Source organism: Notamacropus eugenii, chromosome 1 (genome assembly GCF_028372415.1).
Source record: "Notamacropus eugenii isolate mMacEug1 chromosome 1, mMacEug1.pri_v2, whole genome shotgun sequence".
NCBI lineage: Eukaryota > Metazoa > Chordata > Mammalia > Diprotodontia > Macropodidae > Notamacropus > Notamacropus eugenii.
In genome coordinates this window covers 700,140,024-700,166,094 of record NC_092872.1, presented here as the reverse complement: position 1 = coordinate 700,166,094, position 26,071 = coordinate 700,140,024, and the positions used below count along the sequence as shown (strand labels likewise).

At 46.9% G+C, this 26,071-nt stretch overlaps 2 protein-coding genes across 5 annotated transcripts in view; both read right to left on the bottom strand.

Annotated features, from left to right (window-relative positions):
- The window catches only part of GSE1 (Gse1 coiled-coil protein), a 795,746-nt gene that overhangs the window by 73,355 nt on the left and 696,320 nt on the right, over window positions 1-26,071 (bottom strand). The window lies entirely within an intron of this gene.
- On the bottom strand, window positions 2,088-24,402 carry LOC140529945 (uncharacterized). The gene is made up of 3 exons (XM_072648998.1): window positions 24,241-24,402; window positions 23,441-24,013; window positions 2,088-2,245 (listed from the first exon to the last, which is right to left on the bottom strand). The coding sequence occupies exons 1-3, from the start codon at window positions 24,400-24,402 to the stop codon at window positions 2,225-2,227; spliced, it is 756 nt and encodes a 251-aa protein (XP_072505099.1). The 3' UTR covers window positions 2,088-2,224.

Genomic DNA, 26,071 nt, shown 5'->3' with positions numbered 1-26,071 from the left:
GTCCTATAGCATGGGACAATGAATTTCCATCTTGGAAGCTCTGGAGGCAGCCAAGGTTACAGTTCCATGTACTCCTTTGTTTATGTCACTACAAGGTGTCCCATGGCTGTGCCCTAAGGCAAGTTTCCTCTTCATCATAGCAGCCTCCTGTGAAAGTCTATGGATGAAGATAAACCCAGAGGGAATCTCAGTATGGTACAAAGTTTACTGGACACTGAGGCAAAAGGAGGCATTATTTTAAACCTCATCTCTGATACTAGTTATCATCAAAGGTGGGGTTTTAGAAATTATTTTACAGATGAGGAAAACTACGGTCCCAAACTGAGAAGCGTCCCCCACCTAGGGGTCTGTTAAGGGTCTGCCACAAGTCCAGCATTCTTTTCAAGCATTCAGCAGTCACTTGAGAGCCTCAAATGAAATTTCCAGTTTCCTAGACAGAGCAAGGACCAATATTTGAAGGCTTAAGTAAAAAGACTAGGATAAAGGCTGGATTCAAGAACGGGAACTGAATGAGTTAAGATTTGTGGCACTCTTTTCTCTCCAGGATGTAACTGGCCAGGGGCATTAAAGGACAAGGGAATACCAGTTCAGAGAGGAGGCTATGATTTAATTCAGGGCTTCCTTCCCTTAAGGAGCACCTTATCACAATGTCACAGCTACAAGGAACTTCAGAGATAAACCAACCGAGACTCTATACAGCAGCCTTTTACCCCACGTCAGCTCGCATCTCATTTTAGGAATTTGTGGGCACCAGCTGCAGGGTAATCTCAGGGCCTTCAGTAATATGGGACTGTCACAGTTTGGCACCGACCTCTGTCCCTTCAGTATCACTAAAACAGCAGGGATTGGACAAGAGGGATTGCCTGGAGCTTCAGCTGCTGCCCTGGGCAAAAATCCCCTCAACTGAACATCCTCAGGCCTTCCAGGCCCACCGGACAAAGTCTTGCAACTGAATCCTTGAGCTATAAGGGAGCAAGTCTTAACAAGGTTAGGCCCAGGGACGGGGAGTCATTCTGCCAAGCCAACACACCTTGGGCATCCATTCTGTCGTCCCTCACCTCCCCCCAAAAGGGCTAACATCCCCACATTAATGTCAGAACTCTAGGCTCTGGAGCTATAAGCCCTTGAAAAGCTGCCCTGCTGATGTCAGGTCACTTAAAATAGAATTTCAAATGAGCAGCTTCATTAGCAGGAGTCTAAAATTAGCATTTCTCCTCAGCATGCATGCACCAGGAGGGGACGGGATAGGCAGGGTGGAGGTGATGTGGAGGAGGTGATGGGAGGGAGGAAGAGAGGGAAAGCGGCACTGCAATGGCAGTTGTTCCTGATTTGGGGATAGAGAAGGGGAAAGCCCCAAGAACCCAGGAGCCAATAGGGCACAATGGTCTGCCCTGAGCCTCTCAGCAACAGTTAAGATATTGTCACAGGGAGATTAAATTTAAGTTCTATTTTTTATCCCTGGTCCTTTTCAGAGAGAAACAGACCTCCAGAAGAGATTACTTGTTTACCCCATAGCAATACGTTAAAGACTTGGAACTACACCAGGCCAAAGAGACTTGGGCTTAAATTCTGCCTTCAGCTGGGTGACCTCAGGCAAATCGGAGTAACCTCTCTGATCCACAGACTTCTTCATCTCTAAGATAATAATATAACTACAGAATCTAGGATGGATGGGAAGCTAGGTGTCTAAGGCATTTTGTTAACCTCTATATAAAAACAAGCCATTATTAGCCCTATTTAAGAGATCGGTGTCTCTCTACAGAACAACAGTTTTCTAAAAACTGTCCTCCCTTACAGGAACTATGGAAAAGAATAATGATTTAAAAGGCAAAAAAAACTTAGGTTTGGGTCTTGGTTTCAATACTGTGAACTGGGGCAATTCACGACCTCTCTGAGCCTTAGTTTCCTCATGTGTGAAATCAGGATAACAACACTACCTCAAAACGTTTGCAACAAGGAGGAATGTTTCATTTCCATTCATTTTTTCTTTGGCCTGGGATACAGTAAGTGATTAATAACTGTTTGTCATTTTGCCTTACGATGGGAGGTAAAATGGGAAGAGAAAACAATTTTGTTCATTTAAAAAATTAATTTAAATGACTTTAATTTAATTTAAAATGAATAATTCTAAAAATTAAGGAGCAATAATGGCCTTTCGATGTTCAATCAGGTCCTGGGTTCAAGTGATGACTCTGCTACTTGTAGGACCCTGGCTCACTGCCTTTCAGAGCCTCAGTTGCCTCTTCTGTAAATAGAGAGGGGGGTTAGTTTAGGTGATCTGTAGGGTCTCTCAATGCTATGATTCTCAAGAATCCAAACAAAGAAAACCGAGCAGGTGTTCTCCAGCTGATGCCTCGGGCAGACACCAGCAGGTGTCGCTGTGAGGGTCTGGGAGTGCCCCCCCCCCCCCCCTCCCCGAGCCGGGAGGGAGGGAGCGGCATGGGCGTCAGTCAGTATTTATTAAACTTTGGCCCCGGTGCCCTCCGGAGGCCTGGAAGGAGTGCTGGGATCTCACTCCCCCTGCCCTCATTATACAGGCATTTATTAACTTCGGCGCTCTCAGCCATTGACTGAATTCTTGTCTACATTATCAGCTCATGTAAATTCATTATACTTAACAGCTGGGAATAAAATCCTCCGCAGGAAGGCTGTGATGGATGAGGGTTTGGGGGGCAGGGATATTGGGGGAGGGGAGGGGTTGGGTGGGCAGCAGCAGGGGGAAGAGCGAGGGGGTCTCTCTCCTCCTAACAGCACAATCACTTCAAGCCTGAGGGTTTCAGAGGCTCAGAAAAGTGCACAGGAGGAGCCAAGCCCCAGGGCTGCGGATGGCAGGAAAGCCGCCTCTCAGTCTCGCCTTCCCCCGCCCCCCCCCCCCCCATTTCCCAGGCCCTGTATCAATCCTTATCGTCTCGCCCTGTCCACTCCCCCCGTCCCCGCCCAAACCCAAGTTTACAAGCCTGTTCCAGTAACAGTGACCAAGGCAGTTACAAAATAACCATCCCTGATACATTCTAACCAAACTCATCCTTAGCCACTGCTTGAGACCCAACGCAAAGGGCTAGCTGGCAGGCATCCAAACAAGCTGCAGGCTGAGCCCTCAGGGGAGCTAACTCCCTCCTAGCCATATTGCTCCGAGTCTGATTCTGTTTCTATGGATCAGAACTGTGAGCAGAGGGATCCTGTGCCCTAGGCAAGGAGAGCTGGGGTACCTGGCATGATTCCCCCGAGTTCTTACCCTCCACTCTTCCCCAATCTGCTGTTCAGTGCCTTTATTACAGAGTGGAGATCATGAAATCTTGTTAATGGGTCAAGCAAGGAAAAAGCTATTACACTGAATCAAAAATGGAAAAAAGACACACAAAAGCTAGACCCAAGTCACGTCCTGTTATCCACTGCCAAGTTCTTCAATCAATAGCTCAGATTTTTCTCACCCCCCACCCCTTCCTTCCCATCCAGGAGAGATATGTCAGTAAGACACCAGGTGAGGGAGGATCACGTTCCCCAAGGCCATCAATCACTTCTGGATGGTATAGAACCCCACGTGTTGGAAGGGCCCTCAGAGGACACACTTTTGGTACCTAAGAGTTCACTGATCAAACCCTCCTCATTTTCACAGGAGATCCAAGAGAAAGCTGACTTACCCAAGATCATACAAAGTTATCAGCAAAGCAGGGACCAAAAACTTAGGTCTCCTAACTCCCGGATCTAGCCTGTATTCTTTTCCCATTATATTATCAAGCTGAGTGCCCACAATGGAACAAACATAAATTCACACCTTGTTCCAGCCCCCCACACCCTCCCCGTGACAGATTTTGTTTTAAAGGAAAAAACTAAAAAGCCTCTTCTACTCTATTAAATACGGTATCGCTCTCCTTCTCTCCCTCCCCTCCATAAATGGCTCAGGGAGCATGACTAATCAGCAGTCTGCCTGCCTCCTGCAGCTTCCCTAATTATTCCTTCCTTTCATCCCTGGCTCTTCCCCGACACCAGACCTCAGGCCTGCTACCTCTCTGCTCTGTAATTACAAGCTAATAGCTTAGATGAATTTTCTGCTGGGTCCCAGTTCAAGCACCAATCCGCCCCTTCCCCTTGACAACCCCCCCTAGGGTAATTACACCCTGTGAGGTTCAGCGCAGCAGGCCCTCACATTTAGTCACAGGCCCGCATGCTCGGCCTGAATTTCCTAATCACCCCTCTTGGTAATTTTTCATTACCACAGAAAGAAATGTTTGTGAACAAATACAGGGCGTCCCCCAGATTTCTGCATGGTGCCTCCTTCCCCCACAATCCCCCACTCCCCCAAAGGGACAATGCTTCAGCATAGTAACAAGTCTGGGGCACCCCACACAACACACAGAAGCAGATGATGCTAACCCCCTCCCCCCCATCTCCAGGTTCCATAACAGACACTCCATAATAAATTCATAAATACATTTGCCTATGGCATGTTCTGAGCTCACCTGCATACAACAGCGTGTGTGTGTGTGTGTATGTGTGTGTGGTGAGGGTGGGGAGGGGGAGGAGATGTGTTAAAAGGTCCCCCACCTCTTGGAAAGATTAGAGTAGGGCCTGTGCTCTCTCATTAAGAACACTGCAAGATTGTAGAGGTTGGCTGATGAGAGGAGGGGAGTATATATGTGTGTGAATGTGTGTACTTATACACACACTTTGATTTAAGAAGCCAGACACGGAAGCATTTTTTTCTCACCCACAATGTGTGTGTGTGTGTGTGTGTGTGTGTGTGTGTGTGTACACACGCTTCAATTCAAGATGACGGGTTTTCCTCACCCACAATGTGTGTGTGTATGTGTGTGTGTATGTGTGTGTGTGTGTGTGCATGTGTGTGTGTGTATGTGTGTATGTGTGTGTGTATGTGTGTGTGTATGTGTGTGTGTGCGTGTGTGTGTGTGTGTGTACACACGCTTCAATTCAAGATGATGGGTTTTTCTCACCCACAATGTGTGTGTGTGTGTATGTGTGTGTGTGTGTGCGTGTGTGTGTGTGTGTGCGTGTGTGTGTGTGTGTGTGCATGTGTGTGTACACACGCTTCAATTCAAGATGACGGGTTTTTCTCACCCACAATTGAAAGCTGGAGTTGACTTCAGTTTCTACAATCACTGCTACCACAGTGACTGGCCAGGAGGGTCAATTATTACCATTCTAATTGTTGAGGCAAAGTAAGGTGTCAGATAGGGCCTCAGATCCATAGACCTGAAGGCTTCACCCTGGCCTCAGAAACACACAAGGAGGTCTTCAAGGAAGGAAGGAGAAGAGGAATGGAGGAGGTCTGGAGGCCTCACCCAAACTGCCCCATTATCTATAAAAAGGTGTTGCTGCAGGTTGGGGCGTTAACAAATTCCAAATCGTCAGTCAACAAAATCTATTGTCTGATTGGAGAGCACTGGACTAAATTGAAGGTGGCAAGTTCTCACTCAGAAGGAGATACAGAAACCCCACTTTTTTCTAGTGGTTTTTTTTGTGGGGGCATTCTTTTAAGAAAAAGGGCTACATTTGAAGGAAAAAAGCTCAAACTAAGGACTTCAGTTTAAAAAAAAAATTCAGGTTGCATTTGGAATTGAGACAATACAGCGCAGCATACTTGAACTTACATACATCTTGAACTTTGGAGTAAAAGTCAGGCCTGGATTCAAATCCCAATTCTTGTAGTTACTACCTTTATGAGTTTAAACAAATAACGTCTGTAGGCCACAGTTTCCTCATCTGTATAAGGAACAAGCTGAACTAGACAGATGGCCTCTTACTTTAAACCTATGTTCCTACAATGTGGTCCAGCCTCCAATGCCACCTGGGAGACATCAGCAGCAAACACAATGAATTCAGAGTTGGAAGCCCAGGGTCTAAGTCTTGGCTCTCCCATTGATTTACCCATCTGGACTGCAGTCTTCTCATCAATAAATGAAGGGGCAGAGACGCAGGTTTCTACCTCAAAGATCCTATGGCTTTCTGTATTTCCTGTTGGTAACTGCTAGCATTCTCAATGGCAGCTCTGCTGGTAAGATATCGACTCAAATCTTCAATTGCGTTCTTTTATCAAGATAAGACTGTCTGAATTGGAAAGATCTCCAATGAGAGTTGAAACAGAAAGCACTCTCTGCTCAAATAACCAGAATCTACCAAAACTAAACAATTAGAAATGTGAGATTAACAAAAGGTAACAAGTGGAGGGGGAGGGGCATGTTGTTCAAAATGAAGAGCCCCTACTTCCTCCATTCTTGTACTGGAATGTAAGGCTCTTGAGGGCAAGTGCTACCTTTGCTTTTTTTTCCCCTTTGTTTCTTTAGCACTCAGCAAAGGTACCTGGTGAATTATGTGGGTGTTTTCTTGGCAAAGATATTGGAGTGGTTTGCCTTTTCCTTCTCCAGCTCATTGTACAGATAAGGAAACTGAGAAAAGCAGAGTTAAGTGACTTGCCCAGTCAGGGTCACACAGCTAGCATGGCTGGATCTGAACTCAGGAAAAAGATGAGTCTTGTGGACTCCAGGCCCAGTGCTCCATCCATTCCGCCACTTAGCTGCCCTGGCACAGGGCAAAGATTTAATAAATGCTTGCTGATTCTGAAAATTCAGTTAAGCACAGCATCTCACTGCACAAGCATTGTGGTTAATGGAGAGAAGGCTGATACTTGAAAACAAAACACTTTTATAAACTCAATGTAAATTGATCTAAAGAAACTGGACATGAAAGCATCGAAATGGTCTTCTTAGATGGGAGAGGCCAAGATGAAATGAGGTTAATTATGTTAGTCTCTGGCCTTTTGTTAGGCCAAGATTTGCAATTCTAGAGTTGGGAAGAACCTTCAAGGATAATCTAAGTCCTGGGCAGCTAGGTGGGCTTAGTGGATAGAGCACTGGCCCTGGAGTCAGAAGAACCTGAGTTCAAATTTGACCTCAGACCCATAATAATAGCTGCATGATCCTAGGCAAGTCACTTAATCCTGATGGACTCACTGCACCCTTGAAAATAAATCCAACTTCTTTGTTTTACAAGGAAGCCCAGAGAAAAAGTAACTTGCCCATGACCACTCAGTATGTGAGAGAGTTGGAAATCCACCCTTGTCTCCTAACTCCAGTATTCTAAACAGATGATCAGCCAAGTTCTCTGGTCTGGGAACTCCCTACTTCTTTCTCTCCCTACTCCCTTATTGATAAGAATTTCTTCCTTCTCTGCAGCTGAAATCTACTTCTCTTCTGATTTCTACCCTTGGGTTTTATTTCCCTTCTCCGGAGTTACAGGCTGGTTTATCAGCAAGAAATTGGATTTGTAGAAGGGTAAGAAAGCCCTCTAGGGTAGAAAAGGGTATAGCTAGTTGATGCTGCTTGGGGCAGAGCATTCAGAGAGAGGAGGGAGTTGAGGTTGGGGGTCAATAGAACTTTGGCTTCCAATACCACAAGCAACAGAGTCACAGTAAGTTTTTTTGTAAATAGATACATCAGTGAAAAGAAGTAAGATAACAGATGGAAAAAGTATTTGAAAAAAATTATTTTAAGCAGCTGTGGAGCCTAGATTTGAGGAGTGGGAGTGGGGCAGCAAGCAGATAGAAGGCAGGGAGGGCAAGTTAAAAGGTTACTAAGTTCATAGGGTGCTGACAGAGTCTCTGCATGATGGTGGCCACATGGAGTGGTCAGTTTTACATAGCACTTTCTTCAGAACTAGGCAAGTAGCCCATGAAGGCTATTAGCCTGGCAGATCAAAGAGTAAATTCTGCCACTGGGTAGGGGAAGAATGAACTAAATCAGGGATGGGGAACCTTCAGCCTCAAGGCCACATATGGCCCTCTAGGTTGGATTCAGTCAAAGGGTCACACTTGAGGACCTAGAGGGCTATAAGTGGCTGCAAGTAGCCCATCTCTGGACTAAATGATCTTATATCTCTTCTAAACCTAAGATTCTGTTAGGGCAGAGAGTAAGAGAGGAGAGCACTGATACTCCCTAAAGTCAGAAACCTGCAGTTGGTTTGTATTGATTGCAGCAAGTGTTAAAACAAGCTGAGCGTGGAGTGAGTCTCATTTCTACAAGCACACTGAGGGAGAAAGCGAAGACTGGAAGCTTTTTACTAACTAAGCAATACTATGGTTCATCCTTTCCAGGACCATTCAAGTCACTGAAGGTGGGCCTTGTGTGCCCGTGTCAGGCCTGGATTATTAATAATAGCACATTCATTTACAAGAAAGCATCCTGCACACTTGTTTATTTGATCTTTTAATAACTCTGGGAAGGCAGCAGTAGTTATTAGTCCCATTTTAGAGATGACACAAATTCTCAAAGAGATTGGATGATGTGACTTGAGGCAGCCCAGCTAATAAGAAAAGGTTAGCACCTGGACTCATGGGACTACTCTCACTGTAGAGGCCAAAGAATGCTTTTCAAGTGCCTGATTTGATTAGTTTTTTAAATTATTAAGTTAACATGTACAAGGCACAGGGGATGTGGACACAAAAATCAAAATTCTATTGGGGATGGGGGCTGACAATTAAGACCTTTATCCCATTTGATACCAGCTGTGAGATAAAAGTTAGTCCTTTAGTTATCACTCCCATTTTACAAATGGAGAAAGAGAGGTTCTGCAGCTCCTAAAAGTCCAAGCTAAGATTCAAAATTAAGTCTTTTCAACTCCAATAGTCTTTTCCCTGCAGTACGTTGCTTCTTTGGCAATGACCTTCATATGAGATCATTTGAGGGAAAGAAAGCCTGAAGTGGAGGTTAGGAAGAAGTGCTTGAGAGAAACCTTGAAGGATTCTAAGAAGCAGAGGTGAGAAGGGTCTGCACTCCAGCCAGTGCAAAGGCAGGAAAGGCCGCAAGGTAGAATGTCAGATCCAACCAAGATGGAATGGAGAGTATGAGAAGCAAAGTAATACCCAGATACATCTGGAAAGGTATGTAAGAGCCAGATTTTCAACAACAATCATAGGAGGAAATGCAATGGGGAACCACCGCAGGGATATTCATTTGACAACAGTGTGGAGGATGGTGTAGAGAAAGAATGAAATCAGAGGAAGGTATAAATCAGGAATAACAGTCAACATTCATGTGGTACCCTTAAGGCGTGCAGCAAAGCACTTTACAAATATCTCATCTGACCTACTCTGGGAGGTAGGTGCTATTATTATTCCCATTTCACACAGGAGGAAACTGAGGTAATGATTTGCCAGGCATCAACCAGCTAGTTAGTATCTGAGGCTGGATTTGAACTCTGGAATTCCTGACTCCAGACCCAGTGCTCTTTATCCATAGCACCACCTAGCTGCCTCAAGGAGACAGAAATTGAACTAAGATGTTGGCCATATTTTGGTAAGAAAGGTGCGAGGAGATGCAAGAACAGTTGTGGAGGAAGCCTTGACAAAATTTGGCTGGAAAGTCAAAAATCAAACATGGCTCCAAGGTCCAGGATTCTGGTGCCTAGAAAGATACAGATGCCTTAGGGAGACAATGAGTTGGACATGCTGAGTCTCATGCAGAGATGAATGGAAAGCTTGGGAGTGGAGTCTAGGGCTGGATATAATAGTTGAGAGTTATTTTCATAAAGAGAATCAAATCCATCAAAGCTGATGAGGGTCTTCAAGGGAAAAGAAGAAAAGGCTGGGCCAGGAAGGAGTCACTAGGGACTTCCACACTAGTAGGCAGACGGATGCTTCAAAAGAGAGTGGTGAGAAAGTGATCACAGCAGAAGGGAATCAGGGGACATCAGCATCACAAAATGCAAGGAAAGAAAAAGTATTCATGGGGGACTGGGGAAGGGGTCAACGTTGTTAAAAGCTTTGGATGAGAGGAGCCATTAAATAGGAAGAAGAATTGAGACCAGGCCAGCAGAAATGGATGTCAGGTGATCATTGGAAAGATCAATTTAGTTATAGGGTCAGAGGCCAGATTGCCAGGGAGTGACTTACAAGAGTGCCTGGAAGGGAAATGAGGCAGGGTAGCACTTTTTCCTCTAGGAGAAAGACTATTTTTTAATCAGTTTGTCTGTAAAAGTAAAAACAGACAGATAGAGGGAAATATCTTGAGCCACAATCAGAAGCACTTCAAGTAGGTTTCTTTTAATAAGATCAGGAGAGACCTGGGCTGGCAACAGAGGATGCTGGGAAGTCTTATCATGCCAGGTCATTCTCCTTCCTTTCTTTAAGACTTCAATACTTGGCTCAGCAGCTTCCTCCTCTCAGCCAACATGGAGGTTTGGTCAGGCCTCTGGGCTCTTGGTGGTTAAAATAAGTTCAGGGCTTCTCTGAGTCCAAGTTAGTGGTCCCACATATGGCTAAGAGATTATTTTGAGAGGGAGAAAAGAACTCCAAATCCAGCTCCAGGATCACTGGAAGTTCCAAGGCACAGTAGAGTCATGAAATTGTTCATCTAAAGCACCAAGGGGATCTCTGAAGTTGTCCAATCCAGCCCCCTCCTGGTACAGATGAGGGAAGGGAGACCAAGGTTATGCCAGGAATAAGCACAGAAACAGGATTGGAATTCAGATCCTGACTCTTCCCATCATATCACAAGGAGCTATTTCTTACATGTACTTGTGAAATGACCTCCAAATCCAGTCCTTGAGAGGAAATGGGGCTGGATCCCAGCTTCCACATGCAGTGATGGAGGAGGAAGTGACTTGGGCAGAACGTCTGGTGCTTGCTGCAGTCCCAAGCATAATTCCTTGACAGTCATTGTTATGGTAAACCTAGAATAGACCAAGTGTCCACATACTGCAGTGGGTTTCAGACCAGACCCAGTCTGGTGGCTGGGATAGAGAAATGGCTCTGCCGTCAGTCGACTTGGGCTTGGGGCTAATTCAGCCAGTGGTTAGCAAAGTTTTCCCTCCTGATTAAGAACATGCTTTTGGAAGCTGTCTGGCTAAGGCTGAAGTCTCTGGCTGTGGAACAGAGCCCCAACAACTGGCCCATCCAGGAACCAATCCATGACCTTGGCCTCATTTTGTCCATTCTCTTCTCTCTCTAATGACCTGAGGCTATCTTTAGTGTTTCCCTCACAAAGGACTTCTGTTGGATGCTGGTAAAGTTCTTGGAGAGGGCAGGGTTGAGGAAGCCAAGGGAGGAAAGAAGAGGGAGGGTTTAAGTGCAGGCTAAGGGTCAAGGAAAAGGATGAGAGCTGAACTTGGAGAACAGTAAGTCACCATCCTAGGTTTCCATGGGATTTGAGGAACCAAAGCCAGAATGCTTAGAAACATGGTCGGCGTTTGTCCTACTCTCTATTCGAAGTTTGGCAATTATGGGGTGGGAAGGGAAAAAATTCAACTATAAGCAGAAGCATGGAAAGGTCAAGTTCACTCCTCCCCCCACAGCTTAGATCTGAGCACATTTAAAGGAGAGAAGGGAAGGAAAAATGAAGGTGGAGCAAAGACGAAATAGGGTGAGACTGTCAAGGAGGACGATGATGACATGCATCAAGGTTTGCCTTATAAATATCTCATTTGCTCTTTGACCTTCTGAACAATCCTGTGATTAGATGATGTCATCCTTATCTCACAGATGAGGAAACCGAGGCAGGCAGAGGGGAAATGACTTGCCCAGAGTCACGCAGCCTTCCTTTAATTTCAAGTGCCATGAGAGAGGAAGGAGTTTGTGGGAGGAGAAAGGGAGAGATCTAATCTGGACCACAGGTTAAGCTCATGGAAGGAAGGACACAAATCAATTTGAGAAATGTTTATTAAGTGGCTATTTAATGCGGAAATCCCTGTGTGACATCAAGACATAAAACAGACTCTGTCTCCCCTCAAAGAGCTTGAAATCTAATAGGACTGAAAGATGTGCACACGAACTAACCAGGAGGCAAGGGAATATGACATAAGAGAATGAGACAGAGGTCCGGCAAAGGGTCGCAGGAATTTGAGGAGGGAGAGATCACTTTTGGCTAGGGGTGCAGAAAACCCTGAGGAAGTGGCATGTGGGCTGGGCCCTGAAGAGAGGGAGGGACATTAGCCAAAAGGGACTGCAGGAGGGAAGGAGGGACAGACAACTCTAGGAATGGGGAGATGGTACGAGCAAAGGCTACTATCAAAGAGGGACAGAAAGGGCGGAGGAGAGATGGGATAATGGTGAGATCATTTTGGAGCTGGCCTGTGAAGGGTCTTGAACATTAGAATTAGGAATTTTGGAAAGGAAAAACCAGTGGTTTCAATGATACATGATTGGCGTAACAGCTTGGATTGCAAAAATATATGGGGGAGAGGGAGGGAAATTTGAATATCTTATTGGCATTAAACACAATGGGCCACTCTTAGAAACCAGCTACTAACTTCCAACCATATTGGCTGCACATGAACTGGTGACATTAGCTATTGGCTATGTAAGGAAGACTCTGCTCTGATTAGGAGTCAATTCCTTGGGTTGAAAGGGAATGATGAGTCTGAAAGAGGGCTGCAGTTCGCACCACTCAGGAGACGCACAACAAAGGAAAGGGAAAAAGAGACCTTGAAACTAGATTTCCTAAGGTTGAATTATTTTTCGGTCTTGTCCAATTCTCTGTGACCCCATCTGAGGTTTTCTTGGCAGAGATACTGGAGTGGTTTGCTATTTCCTTCTCCAGCTCATTTTACAGATGAAGAAACTGAGGCAAACAGGGTTAAGTGACTTGGCCAGAGTCTCACAGCTAGTAAGTGCCTGAGGCCACACTTGAACTCAGATCCTCCTGACTCCAGGGCCAGTGTTCCATCCACTGCACCACCAACCTCACCCCCCCATACCAGGTTAATAATACTAACTGGCATTTATATAACACTTTAAGGTCAGAAAAGAGCGTTGTAACTATTGCGTTTTATCTGCACCCAAACCCTGGGAGAGAGGTGTTACAGTTAGTTAGCTCCATTTTACGAATGAAGTGATTTGCTCAGCGTTATGTCTGAGCCAGAATTTGAATTCAGGTCTTGCCTACAGGTCTTCCTACTGCTCGAATTTCTCCTAGCTGCCTCATACTCACAAGTCTAACTCAGTTTACAGATTGCTCCAGAATGATTTATGGTCAGAAAAATACAGATGTACCTTGCTTTTAACAAAGACCATAATCATGTATTTAATAAAATCTGAATTTATAGGAAAGAAATTAGGGAGTGATGAAATTCCTATTACAAAAAGACAGGCATTCTTTGGCAAGAAACCTCTCCAAATCTGCATAATTAACTAGATTTCTAATTATAAACTAATTTGTACTTCATAAACTAATAATTTTTTAGTTTTATTAGTATTATCTAGATAGTTGCATGGTGGGAGTGAGTAGACTGTAAACCCAGCAACACTGCAGACATCATGGTACGGTGTCAAGGTCCCAGCTTTGGAATCAGGGTGCCAAGTACAAATTCCAAGCTCTGCCACTTGTTATATCCTGTCTGACCCTGGCTATATCCTTCTCTGGGCTCAGTTTCCTAATCTGTAAATTGAGGGGAGTAGGGAGGAAAGAGGAAGGGAAATGATCAATTCAAGGTCTAAGGAAGTCTGCTCAGGCCAGTTGGGAAGATCCTCCAAAGCAGAAAAAGGTCATGGGGTGAAAATTGTACTCTGACCTTAAATAGTCCGGGCTTTTCTAACAATTGAATGTTTTCTTCACAACACGCCCTCAAGAAGTAGTAGTTCACTATTCTATAGCATACAAAGCATTTTCCAAGAAACAATTAGAGTACAACAAATAGTTTTTTTCAATTTACAGATGAGGAAACTGAGGAAGAAAGTGGTTACCTGACTGCCTGAAGGCCCATAGAACAGAGGAGGCCTCAAGTTGTCTACCCCCACCCATAACTGAATAAGAATTCCCTCTCTGACATCTGGCAGAGATCAGACGACCATTTGGGGAAGACCTTCAGAGAGAAGGAACCCAGGCCTTCCAGAGGTAGCCCATTTTACAGGGCTAAGTGGTGTTTAAAGGTCAACAGATGCCACTGCATTCGGAAGTGTGGTTTACAGACTCCGCTTGCTTTTTCTTTTCTCTTCCCTGGAAGCCTCCAGATCCTCAAAACCCTATGTATTAATTACATTCAGGCAGTGTCTGACATCCCTCACACTTCAGAGAACAAGGGAGCTGCACTCCAGGAACCAAGGAGGGGGTGGTAAGAGTGGCCTTCAAAGCACCCGACTGTTGGCTAAGTGTGATTTCATCCCTTCCATAAGACCAAGAAATGCAAATTTTCAGCCTCATGCAGCAAGCCAGGTGAGACTTAAGTCAACAACACTGCAGTGCCCCAACACTGGAACGCAAACCAGGGTATCTGTCACATATGGGTACCCATTTGAGCCCTAGACCTAAAGTCTTTCTGGAAAGCAGAGGAAGGCTGTAAAGTGGCGGTGGTCCCTCTAGAGCAAATTGTTCTTTTGAGATTAAAGAGGCAATAGAGTCTAGAGGGAGGAATTTGGAGCCAGTAGAGTCTGGGTTTGACTCCTAGGGCCTTAAACATACTTCTTTCCTTCTCCGGACCTCGGTTTTTCCAGCACAGCCTGGACTGAGATTCCTCCTGGCCATCTATGCTCCTAAATCATATCACCACTCTGGACCTCAGTTTCCCCACATGGAAAATGGAAATATTATATTTGCAGCCCTCCTTCCTTAGAAGCTGAGAAGATCCAGGTGTCCAGGCACTTAGCTAGCAAAGATTGGGGGGGAGGGGGTACCGCTAGCTGCATGTAAATTACATGGGAAACTGACCATGAAGCCTGAGAATAAATCATAAGCCTCACAATGAGCCTCAACCAGGAAGGATTCAGAGCAACATTCAACGATCCTGGCAATGGAGTAGAATATAATTGCATCGTAAAGAGACCACGAAAAGTTAAACCATACAGGACACGGCCAGCCACTACCAAGAATGACAGAAAGGGCATTTTATTGTTAGTTAGAACACTCCCCTCAGGTCCCAGAGCCCTGGTTTTAAACTTGACTGAAAAGGCTGGAGTGGAAAGCTGGTATATCCCTCTACCCCTCCAGCCACTCCCACCTCACCCCTCCTAGCCCATCTTCAGCAGATGTACCAGGAGAAGAGAGGAGAGACAACAGCCCAGCTTAACCCAAACTGAGTGAGTGGTGGACAGCTCTGGTGCAGTGGAAATCCAGGCCAATTGGGCTGGAAGGCAGAAATCCCTAGCCCAATGGCCAGAAGGCTATTAAGGTGCTCTCTCTCTCTCTCATTTTTTCTTTCCTTCCCTCCATCCCTCTCTCCCGTCTTCCTCAAGGCAGCCAATCGACCTCTTCCTTCCATCAAGGACAACCTACCTAAACCATGTACCCCATGTCGGGGTCTCCCCCTCAGCTCTCCTATCTATAAAGGTGTCATCAGACGCCTCTCTCACCCCACTCACAAAGTAAAGCTAACAGAAGGTGGGGACTGGGGTCCTTTCACTCTTTTATCTCCAGCACTGGGGACTGAACCTAGCAACCATTAGGAACTTAATACAGCTGCTAATTAAAAGATAAACTGGTGAATTATTCTAGTGGTAGAACCCAGTTATAATGGCTTAAGAGTCAAGCTTATAGACAATTCAGCTCTCCAAGGGACACTCGGGAACATCTGATCCCCAAAATGTCAGTCAGTCCATAAACATTTATTAAGCATTTACTATGTGCCAAACACTGCGGTTAAGTGCTAGCAATATCAAGAAAGCCAGAAGATGGCCCTTGGTCTGGAGGAGTTCACAATCTAATGGGGGAGTCCATATGCATATAACTATGTACAAACAAGCTTTATGTAGGTTAAGTTGGAGGTAATCAATAGAGAAAAGGCACTAGTATGAAGAGACAATAGGAAAGGCTCTCTGAAGAAGGAGAACAGACAGAGGCTGCCTAGTCCAACACTGCTCAAAACAAAAATTCCTCTAGGGTCTGTCTCACCAAGCTTTTCCTTAAAGGCCCCCAGTCCAGTGGTAGAGTCTAACCCCCTTATACTGAAGGGGAGGGGGGTGGGGGGAAACATAACTAGGGAAGGAAAAGTGACTTACTCAAGACCACACAGTTATTAAGGAACTAAGCTAGAATTCAACCCCTGATCCTCATTCTAATTCCAGGGTTGAGATCTTTCACATGGATTTGAATATCTGATTCAGATACAAAGTAAAATCTAATCCTCTGAAAGCTCCATACAGGAGCACAGATTTGAAGCTAAAAGGGATGTCAAGGGCCATGTGATTCAATGGCCTGATTTTACAAAGGAAATTTAGGGTCAAAGAAATCACAAGCATCAGAGGGAGGATTAGAACCCAGCTCCCCTACACCCCTCTATACCACACAGCCCAGAATATTTTCATCTAGTTCCATCTGCCCCAAGCTCAATTGAGTCCTGAGGGACAGTAACTGATTACACACAATTCCTTGGGGGGAAATAAAGGAAAAAGAAAAACAGGCTGTGATTTTCCAATAGATTCTTCCCCTCCACGGTGAGGAAGCCTCAGCCGCTCGCCTCTAGACACCTCCAAGGTTCAAGATCTGTTCCACACTGAATCACTAGCCCCGTCCTGCAAACTCGAATCTCAGTTTGATAAATGCGTCCCCCCTTTAAGAACAGCTTAACCTATCCAACATCAATACAAGACAGGAGGCTCTTGGATCAATACCTTTTATTGCTGCCCAAAGGCAATGGCAATTCTGCAAGAAGGGCAAGGATGGGGAAGAAGCAGCTATGGATTACAGTAATATGGCTCAATCCTCCTTCCCCAAAGAGGCAGCCAGACACAATGGAAACCTCACTGAAACTCAGTCAGGAGACCTGACTTCAAATGCTACCTCCTACTTCAGATGCAGCCACCTTGGTCAAGTCACTTGGCCTCAAGATTCTTCCTCAGTAAACAACCAACTCAAACAGAGCAGGGCTGGCTCAGACCTAGGGAGTATTAAAATCTCTTCTAGCTCTAAAATCTAAGATCTCTAAAAAATTATAAAAACTCTCCCCTTCTTGAGCCCTAGGACCCAGGAAGGGAATTCGTTGTAGTTACGGAAACAGGGTGATTTAATTGGGAGAAACTTGGTGGCTGAAAAACTTAAGGTTTTGTATGTGTTTTAATGAACGGTAATTATGACCCATGTGGGCTGCAGTTCAATAAAGTCACCAAGAACAGTACATTCTGTGGTTGAAACAGTCCTGAGGGGAGTGGTTGTTTAAGGGGGTGATGTTTGGAGAACTGCATCAAAAACAGAAACCGTTACAAGAGGAGGAAAGATGGGCGACTGGCTTGCAGAATGGGGGTGGGGTGGGGGACAGATTGGTTCCTGGTACGAACTCATAGCTGTTATGATTGTCCTTAACACCTTACATTTTTATGGTGTGCCAGAGATTAGCTCCACTGTTTCTTACAGAAACCCAGTGTGATTACACTCGTTTAAAAAAATATGATGTCCAGAGTCACAGAATTTGACAGCCTTGTAGGATCCTAATAGATGATCTAATCTAATTCCTACCAATGAGAAACAGTTTGCTATGGTGGAAAGAGCACTGGTTTGGGAACCAGAGGGTCAGAGTTTAAATCCCCATCAAGATCCTTGGGCAAATTTGTTCACTTTGGAGACTAAGTTTCTTCCTCTGCAAAATAAAGGTGTTGGAGTCTTCCAGCTTTAAATCAATCCTATGATCTCATTAAGTCAATAATATATTCTCACACTCCACCTCCATTGCTGGTTTTCTTGGTAGGGGAGTATGACAGTGGAGTGGGCTTGGGGCCAGTCAGATCTGGGTTCAAATCTCACCGCTATATGACCATGGGTAACCCTTTTAAGCCTGAAGAATACCAGTACTCCTCCCTCACAGGGTTGCTGTGTGACTCCAGTGAAGAAACTGAGAGAAAGCTACTTTCCAAATCTTTTAAAGACACATGTATATATGTATGTATGTATGCACATGCATATATATGCACATATAAACACACATACATATGATGTAAATTATTAAAGAACACTTAATAACTCAAGAGAGAAATTAGTGGCCAAAAAAAAAAGAGTCCTATGAATTTCAGGAAAGCCTAGCATTTCTATGGAGAATTATAGCGTACGGAGGAAGCACTGTCAAATGATAAGGAGATTTATGATGAAAGACCTCAGCAATCAAATTCAACACCCTCACTTTACAGGTGGGGAAACTGAGGCCCAGGAAGAGCGAGCCAGATAAAGTAGTCAACTACATTGTCACTTAAGCCTCAAAAGTCAACAAACTTTTGGAGAAATCAAGAAAAGTTCAGGATTTAAAGGCTTAGCTGAAATTAGGGGGGCATGCTAAGTCCAAGAATTGGGATGGTGGAAAATCCTTGGAGACTCAAGAATCCAGAGCTACCTAAGCCATCCAAGTGAGTTTTCCCAGTTCATAAGGCTTGCTGTGGGGAGGGAGGAGGGATCAACACAAGCCAGTTCATGTTATGAACCCAGGCAACCTCTTTCTCTACATCTTATCAGATCAGAGGGTTGTCTCAAATTGTCCCCAAGTATAAGGGGGAGGAGGTGAGAGCCACGGGGATCACAGAGATAAACTGTAGGTCTAGTCTTAGTTCTAAGCCAGGGTCAGAAGAGGGAAAGCCCACCCCACCTGACTCCTACATTATAAAGGTAGCCATCACTGACATTTCTACAACACCACCTCTTTGGTCTTCACGAAGAGATAAAAGATTACCAAGTCTGTTTCCTTCATATGGAGTATCGAGATACCTAAAGAGAAAGAAAATTCTTTTACCTAGAATTTCATCCTGCTATAGCAAACATGCTGAAAGCCAAACAGCCCAAACCTTTCCCCGGAGGCCTGAAAAATCCTCTGCAATCAAACCCAGAGGCCCTCTACTTGTCATCATGTGCAAGGGCTTAAACGACCACTTTCTCACGTTTGTGAACCAGAGAAAACCTGAAGGGAGGGAGGGAGAGTTGATTTGGTATGTCTGTCCTCACAGAGCTGCTGCTCCTCAGAAGTATGTTTCAGCCTCACAGACTGCATTTACACAGTCATTACCATCCTCTACCTGTTACAGTTTCCTTGAGGTTTTCCTAAATGGACAGAGAAGAGGGTTCTAGTCTTGTTTTCCCAGCATACACCGGAGTACCTGGTATAACGCTAAGCACACAGTAGTTAGAAAATAAATACTTGTCAAAATTGATGAGAAAGCCAATACCTAAGGAAGGTTTTTTCCATCAGCCCCCATTGAGTAATAAAGATAAAAAAGAGGCTGGATTTGAGAATCAGTTAAAAAACTGCCTCTGAAGCTTCAATTAGCTACATTACACTTAAACCTTTCTCAGACTCAGTTTCCTTATCAGTAAAATGGGGATAATAGAATCTACTTCCCAGGGTGATCAAATGAGACAAGATGCACTATAAAATGTGTGATAAACCTTAAATTGTCATGAGTATTATTATTTAGAAGTCAGAAAACTTAGGTTCCAGTTGTGGCTAGACCACCTAGCTGTAGAGGTTTGGGAAGGTCACACCTCTCTTAGTTCTCAGTTTTTAGGGTCCCTTCTGGCTTCAAACCTTCCAATCTCATTTATGAACTAAATGATGTCTTGTTATTCAGGCTGCTTCAGCTCAATATTTCTATGACTTTTGGCAACTCTACCTATGGTACAATCCTTTAGCCCAGTAAAACTCAGTGGTGGTCTTAAGAACCACTGAAACATGCTAAGAAACATGCCAGATGAGCTGGCAGATTGAGCACTGGACCTAGAGTCAGAAAATCCCAAGTTTGAATTTGGCCTACTAACTGTGTGACCCTGGGTTAGTCATTTAACTGCCTCGTTCTTCATTAGCAAAAAGACAATAGTCCTCTGTCATCACCTACATTGAAATACCTGTTCTCAGTTTCTTCATCTGTAAAATCAGGATAAGTAATAACACCAACCTCCCAGGGTTGTTGTAAGGATTAAATGAGATTTTTAAAGCACACGGGAAACTTTAAAGCCCCATATAATTGTTAGTTCATTCCTATTAACACAGAAGACTCAAAGAACTAGGAAAATCCATTAAAAACAAAGCCAGAAAAAATAAAATAATGAAAGCAAAGCCAGTCCATACTTCCCCTTGATCAGCAAATGCTAAGTCAGCAGCAGCAAATGTATTACAGGCTAAAAAGGGTTTCCACCAAATCTGAGGGGAAGGGAGGGACCTGGAGAAGGGACAGGACAGCCTTGCTCACATAGCCTTGTGGCTTTGATGATGTTCTGGTTGTATAACAAAGGCCATTAAAAACGACCTTACAAGCCTTGCCAGGGCTTTTGGATTTCTAGTAATAATCTCTGCTTGGGAATGAACAAGGAGTTCTGGTTAGGTTGGGAGGGCCAAGAAAACCGGCCCTGCTGGCTGATGGCACAAGCCCCTGCAAGTCTCAATGGGGGAAGGAAAGGGGAAGCCAGTTAGGCCTCTCTTTTTTTCTCCCCTTTCCTGTCAAAGCAGGAGACTGACCATCACAACCTAAGGAGCTTGCCACAACCTAAGGGGCCCCATCCTTCTTCCTGAATGCCACGGTCCTGGAGGGGATAAGGGAAAGTTAGCAGAAGTAAGGAAAGACATGTTGATGACAAGTTGACTTGGGCCTCTTGTTAGCTCTGGAAAGCGGCTTCCTGGACTGGGTCTCAGCCTTTCCACTGGTAAACTGAGGGAGCCGGACAAGCCCAAGGTCTGATTGAGGCACAGTGTGGTTTGATGGGTTTAGGACAGGCTGGGAGTTCAGGGATCGACTGGCAGGTTCAGGTCCTGGTTTGGCCACTGAGTGGCGCCATGGAAACTCTCCTGCCAGATCTGCAAAAGGCAAAGGGGGCCCACATGGTCTGGATAGCTAATGCACCTGGATGAGAGAAGGCTCGGAATCAGCTGCTCTCCCAAGGCTCTGGGCTCACAAACTGCTCCCCTCTGAGCCCTGCGGTTCTGAAACCACTGAACGCGATTTGCATCCCATGGAACTTCCTTTGCCGATAGGGAAATGATGTATGTCTATAGCTCCCCATGCAGAGCTCAAGAGTGGGGACGTCAAAGAAGGTACCCAGACCTCCAGAGCTGTTTCCTCACTTCTATACTCTTCAGCTGACTGCCCAGAATGTGGGATTGTCAAAAATAATCCCATATTTCCTTAAACAGATGTTCCTTCCAGAATTGACAGTTGTATTGTCTTCTCCCCGCCTGCCCCTCCCTTGGAAATAGTATCTAGGAATGCCCTCAAAGAGCTTTAGTTATTAAATCACTTTTTCCAGGATCTAGTTCCTTTTCCAGGTTCTAAAAGCTCTACTTTCCATCCTTCCCAAAGAAATCTCCCACCCCCCCTACCCTTTCACTATCATTCTCTACCTTACCCATTCAAACGGGAAGAAAATATATGTGTGTATACACACATACACACACTCTCAGATCAGTGATCTGCTGTGAAAATGCTGAGAAATATGCTGAAATATACACCACATGGTATTTGAAACAAAAAGATGAGATTTCTACTCAAGTGGTTAGGAACTATTGCTAGTTGTATTTCTGTCCATCAAGACCAATGGTGGCCACAGGCAGAACCAATGGATTCTAACATGCTCTTGGAACACCAGCAACAGGAGGTTTCAGATTTACTAGCACGAGAAGCCAAATTAATTATGTTAACCCTGGAAACAACCTTAGAGATAACTCCAAACTCCACTATATAGGTGAGGAAAAGAAAGCTGGAGAGAGAAGTGACTCGTCTAAGGTCACAAAGCTCTTTTGTTGGAGAAATAGATCAAACCAGTTTGGGGTGCAGGGTGACTGGTGAAGTAATTTTACACACAACAGTATCCCCCACCCCCCATTTCTTTCCTCTTAGACAACAACTCATTCTGGAAACAGCCTATGTTACACCATTTTTAAAAAATTAGCAAAAGTATTCCAGGCTGGCTATTATTAAAAACTCCAGTCTACACGGGAGAACATAGGGTTTGTACAACCCCTTTTAGAAGGGACAGGAATTTCTGAAGAAAAAAAAAGAGAGAATGAAAAAGTTAGATGAGAAATCATAGTGCGCTAGGTGGGTGACCACAGAGAACCCTGAGATTCTTTGTCCTCATGTCCTGGAAATCAGCTTAATCACTCAGGGCAAACAGTTCAGCATGGTAGGGGCTACTAGTGCCGCTGAAACAAAAGCTATCTTTTTTTAGAGGGGGAGAGGGCGTCTCTGCCTTTCAAAACTTTGCTAACCTCAGTGCGAGAGCCTCCCTTTTTTGTTCCCCAGATAAGGCATCTTGGGGTTAACTAGGGTTTAATTTATTTTAAACCCACTCCGCTGACAAAGGCTGGTTTGCCCGACAAGAGACCAATCCATCTAGTCCGTTCCATTTGTATCAATCAACCTTCCAGGAGTCAAAGCAGGTGCTGACCGCTGGCCTTTGTGAATTTAAAACCAAACAAATCTTCCCGTGGCCCCACATTTCCTCCTTCTCGGTAATTTAGAAGAGCAGGACCCTTCCTCTGCCCAATACACCTGAACTGTCCCAGAAAACAAAACAAAACAAAAAACCCATCTCTCCATCAACCTCCACTCCGGAGCAGCATCTCCTCGCTGGAGGAGGGGGGATCATTCCCACTACCAAAAAGGGGGGTGGAAATGAGTTAACCTTGGGGGTGGGGGAGGGATCGGAGGCCAGGAGATGGCTGGGAAGGGGTGAGCTGAACCCGTGGTCCGCCTCCATGAAGGGAATTTAATTAGCCTGCCAGAGCGCAGGGCTGGAAAGGAGGTGTCTCTGTTGCTGCAATCTAATTGAATTGGCTCCACTTAGGCTGGCTACTCACCGCCTATCAGGGAGTCAGCCCGGGCCATCTTAGAGGTGGGGGCGGGCGGAGGGAAGGAGCAGCCAGGAAGATAGAATTCAAAGGGGGGGGGAGGGTAGAGAATGCCAGCCCCGCTGCCAGAGGTAGAGGCAGCCAGTGGGGAGTGGGAGGGCCGCACAAAAGCTGCAGGGGGATCTCTTTATTAAGGGCAGTTGAGAATAAAGAGGGAAGTCTGCCCCACATCCAAGCTCCAGAGGGCTTTGGGGAACCACGTCCTGTGAGAGGAGGAGGCGGGTGGCAGCTGGGGCGCCCTGGCACCAGTTCAGCAGCCTCGGCTAGATCCTCAGCCTCTCCAAGTCGGGGCTCCGCTCCCAATTGCCCCCGCCTCTCCGATCAGCCCAGTCCCTCAAATCAAACTAAGAGACGACCTCCCCCCACCCAGACCACAAAAAACCACGAAACATTACCGCGAAGCCTCCACGCCCCAGAGAGCCCAGCCGGGCACCCAACACCTGCCATGGGGGCACGCAGCCGCCGCCCGTACCCTCCTGCCCGCTGAGCAAACTTTTATTTCCGCAGCTAAGGAAGGAGCCTGGCCGCCGCTGCCTCCTCCTCCTTCCCGACTCCGCTCCCAGCCCAAAGGACGGGAAGCTAGGGAGCAAGAGAGACTCCCCCGCCTCGGGACTCAACCCTCCAGCCAGCCATCCCCACCCCCCCACCCCCGGCTCTCCCCAGTCTTCTCCCCCCTCCCCCCACGTACATAGACAGCGGCTCCCTCTCCTCCGGACCGCGGAGCCTTCCACCGGCCGACTCCAGATCCGAGTCCCGATGCCCGCCGAGTAGGGGCAGGAGCAGGAACAGGGCCGCCCGCCTCCGAGTGCTGGCCCAGAGGCTGGGGAGAAGCGCGCTCTCTCTCAGTCCCGTCCGAGCCACTCCGGGTCCGTGCGGGTGGTGGGCGAGGGGCGGATGCGGGGCGGGGCTCCGGGCCCCGGCGATCCCGACCCCCGGCTCGAGGAGAGGAGGGTAGGGGAAGGCAGGGCAGAGCAGAGCAGCGAGCCCAGACCAGCACCTCCCGAAGCCCCCGGGGCCGCTGTTCCCTCCACCCCCGCGCGCGCCAGGGAGGCGCTTTCGGGGCCGGGGAGGGGCGCACGGGGGACGGATCTGCCCTTTGGTCTCGTTCCCTGCCCGCCCAGCTCTTATCGCCCGCAACACTCTGGGGGAAGTTGCCGAAAGCCGTTTGCGGCTGGCTGCCCGCCCGCCCCCTCCCAGCCTCCCTCCCGCCCCCCTGCCTCTCCCCAGCCAGCCAGACCCCGCGAAACCCGAGAACTTGTTGCTGGAAAGGCCCAAAGACCCCCTGCGGGCTCCCGGCAAAGGGGGGGGGGGCGGCACCCCGCCCGAGCTGCCCAGCACTCCCTACCCCCGCCACACACGCTGGCGCACACAATCCCTCCCGTCCCCAGCTCACCTTTCATGCCAGGGCCCCACAGCTCCGCCTCAGAGCAAGCTGACACATTGTGTAGCCATCATCACCCCACTGTTTGTCTGAACTGCTTGGCTCACCCGGGGCTGCTCCGGCGCGGCTCCTCGGGAGCTGGCCCGCTGGGGAGGTGGAGCTTCCGGGGCCCCGGCCAAGAAACACCTGCTGCCGCCGCCGCCGCCACCGCCGAGGCCACACCCAATCCCAACGCCCTCCCCCGCCCGCGCCCCATGCCACTGGCTCATTTCCCTGCTCCTGACCTACGCCAACCAGAGGTGTCGAGTTTCTCCCGCAAACACTGACACGCACACGCACACCCGGACAGCCTAGTGTATGCCCGCATGCACACATCCTCACGTCCCGTCCCCCCCGCCCCCCATAGCCCACACAGGCAGACCCGGCCCAGCATAACCCAGGTGAGCCCAGGACACGCACAGGTAAAAGGGAGGAGCTATGGGGGAAATCCTCCCACCACAGCCCAAAGTCCGGACTGGACATGTGAATAGTAAATTAATCAACAACATGAAAAGTCAAGCCCTTAATATGGACACAGTTACTTCAACTAAGACTTCTATGTATAGAAGGCAGGCCCAATTTATCTCCTCCACTCTCTGTGGAGAGACACTGACTGCTTCTCTGGGTAAGGTTATTGACCTTTCTCCTTTACAAATAAGCAAAAGAAAGCTAAGAGATCTGCAAAGCATTCTAAATACATAGTCTCATAAAGTCCTCACAACAATCTTCCCAAGTAGGTACCATTATTATCCCTATTTTATAATTTATTAACGTGGGCTCAGAGAAGCAAAGGGACTTGACTACGATCACTCAGCCACCCGCCTCTGAATCAGAATTTGAACTCAGGCCTTCCTGACTCCAAGTCTGGCAGAGTCCCCACCTCTTAAAACTTTGGGTTTGTCTTTAAAGGGCCAAGGGATGCAATATACAGCTAGGTGGCGCAGTAGATCTGGAGTCAGGCAGACATGGCTTCAGCTGCTTGGAACCCTTAAATAATCATTTAATCGCTTGGTGCCTCAGTTTCCCCAACTGTAAAATGAATGGACCTTAGACGTCCTTTCCAGATGTAAATCGATGTGGAGGGGGAGGAAATGTGGTAGAAGTCTCTGCCCTATTGATATGTCATTTTGGGGAGTTGGTAGCAGTCCCTACACATGGGGTGGGGACAGTCCTCTGTGAAGAAAAGGAGGGACACCTCCTCCAGGTACAGATGAATCGGGCTGGCGAGGCTGGGGGGAAGGGGTTCATTAACTTAATGGGGAGTTTCCAGTCACCATGGAGGCCTTCTTCAGAAACTGGCACTGCTGTCTCCCCCTGAGCCGACCCATTCCTTTCTTCCCGAGTCAGGGATAGGCTTCAGCTCATTATTCCACCCCACCTCACCCAAGCACTTGACACACAGGTATGACTCAGGGAGCGTCTGGAAATTCCTGGGCACCCACAGCCCGCTTGGAAGGGACAGGGAGGGCTACTGGTTCTCCCACTCCTACCCCAAGGGCTCAGAATCCCCCACGGCCCTGCCGCAGGGCCCCTGAGCCAGTCGGGTCCAACCGCTTGTCCTAGGAAGCCGGGATGTTAAATAGGGCTTGTTTGGCCTGGAGGGATTGGGGGCGGGGTCAGTGTGGCCCCGACAGGCAGAACTCTGCTTACCGCCTCCCGCAAGCAGGGAATTTAACAGGCAGCCTTCGGCGGCCACCTAGACCAACCCCCTCATTTTACAGATACTGAAACTGAGGCCAAAAGAAAAGAAACCTGCGTTCAGGGTGGTCGTCAAAAGGTTACCAGGAGGCCTATGGTTCAGCCCTCATTCTCCTGCTGTCATGGAGTGTGTTTGTGGGAGGCAGAGGGCTAAGATGAAAGCTTGGTTTTAAACCTCGAGGAAAGAAGACGCCGTTTATG

Excerpts from the sequence above, each read along its gene's own strand:
- LOC140529945 (XM_072648998.1), bottom strand. The coding sequence starts at position 24,402 with ATGAGCCAGTGGCATGGGGCGCGGGCGGGGGAGGGCGTTGGGATTGGG. Across the intron at positions 24,014-24,240 it reads CCGCGCCGGAGCAGCCCCGG|CAACAAGTTCTCGGGTTTCG; the intron begins GTGAGCCAAGCA and ends GGGCCTTTCCAG. Across the intron at positions 2,246-23,440 it reads GAGAGGGAGCCGCTGTCTAT|AAGAGGCAACTGAGGCTCTG; the intron begins GTACGTGGGGGG and ends CTCTATTTACAG.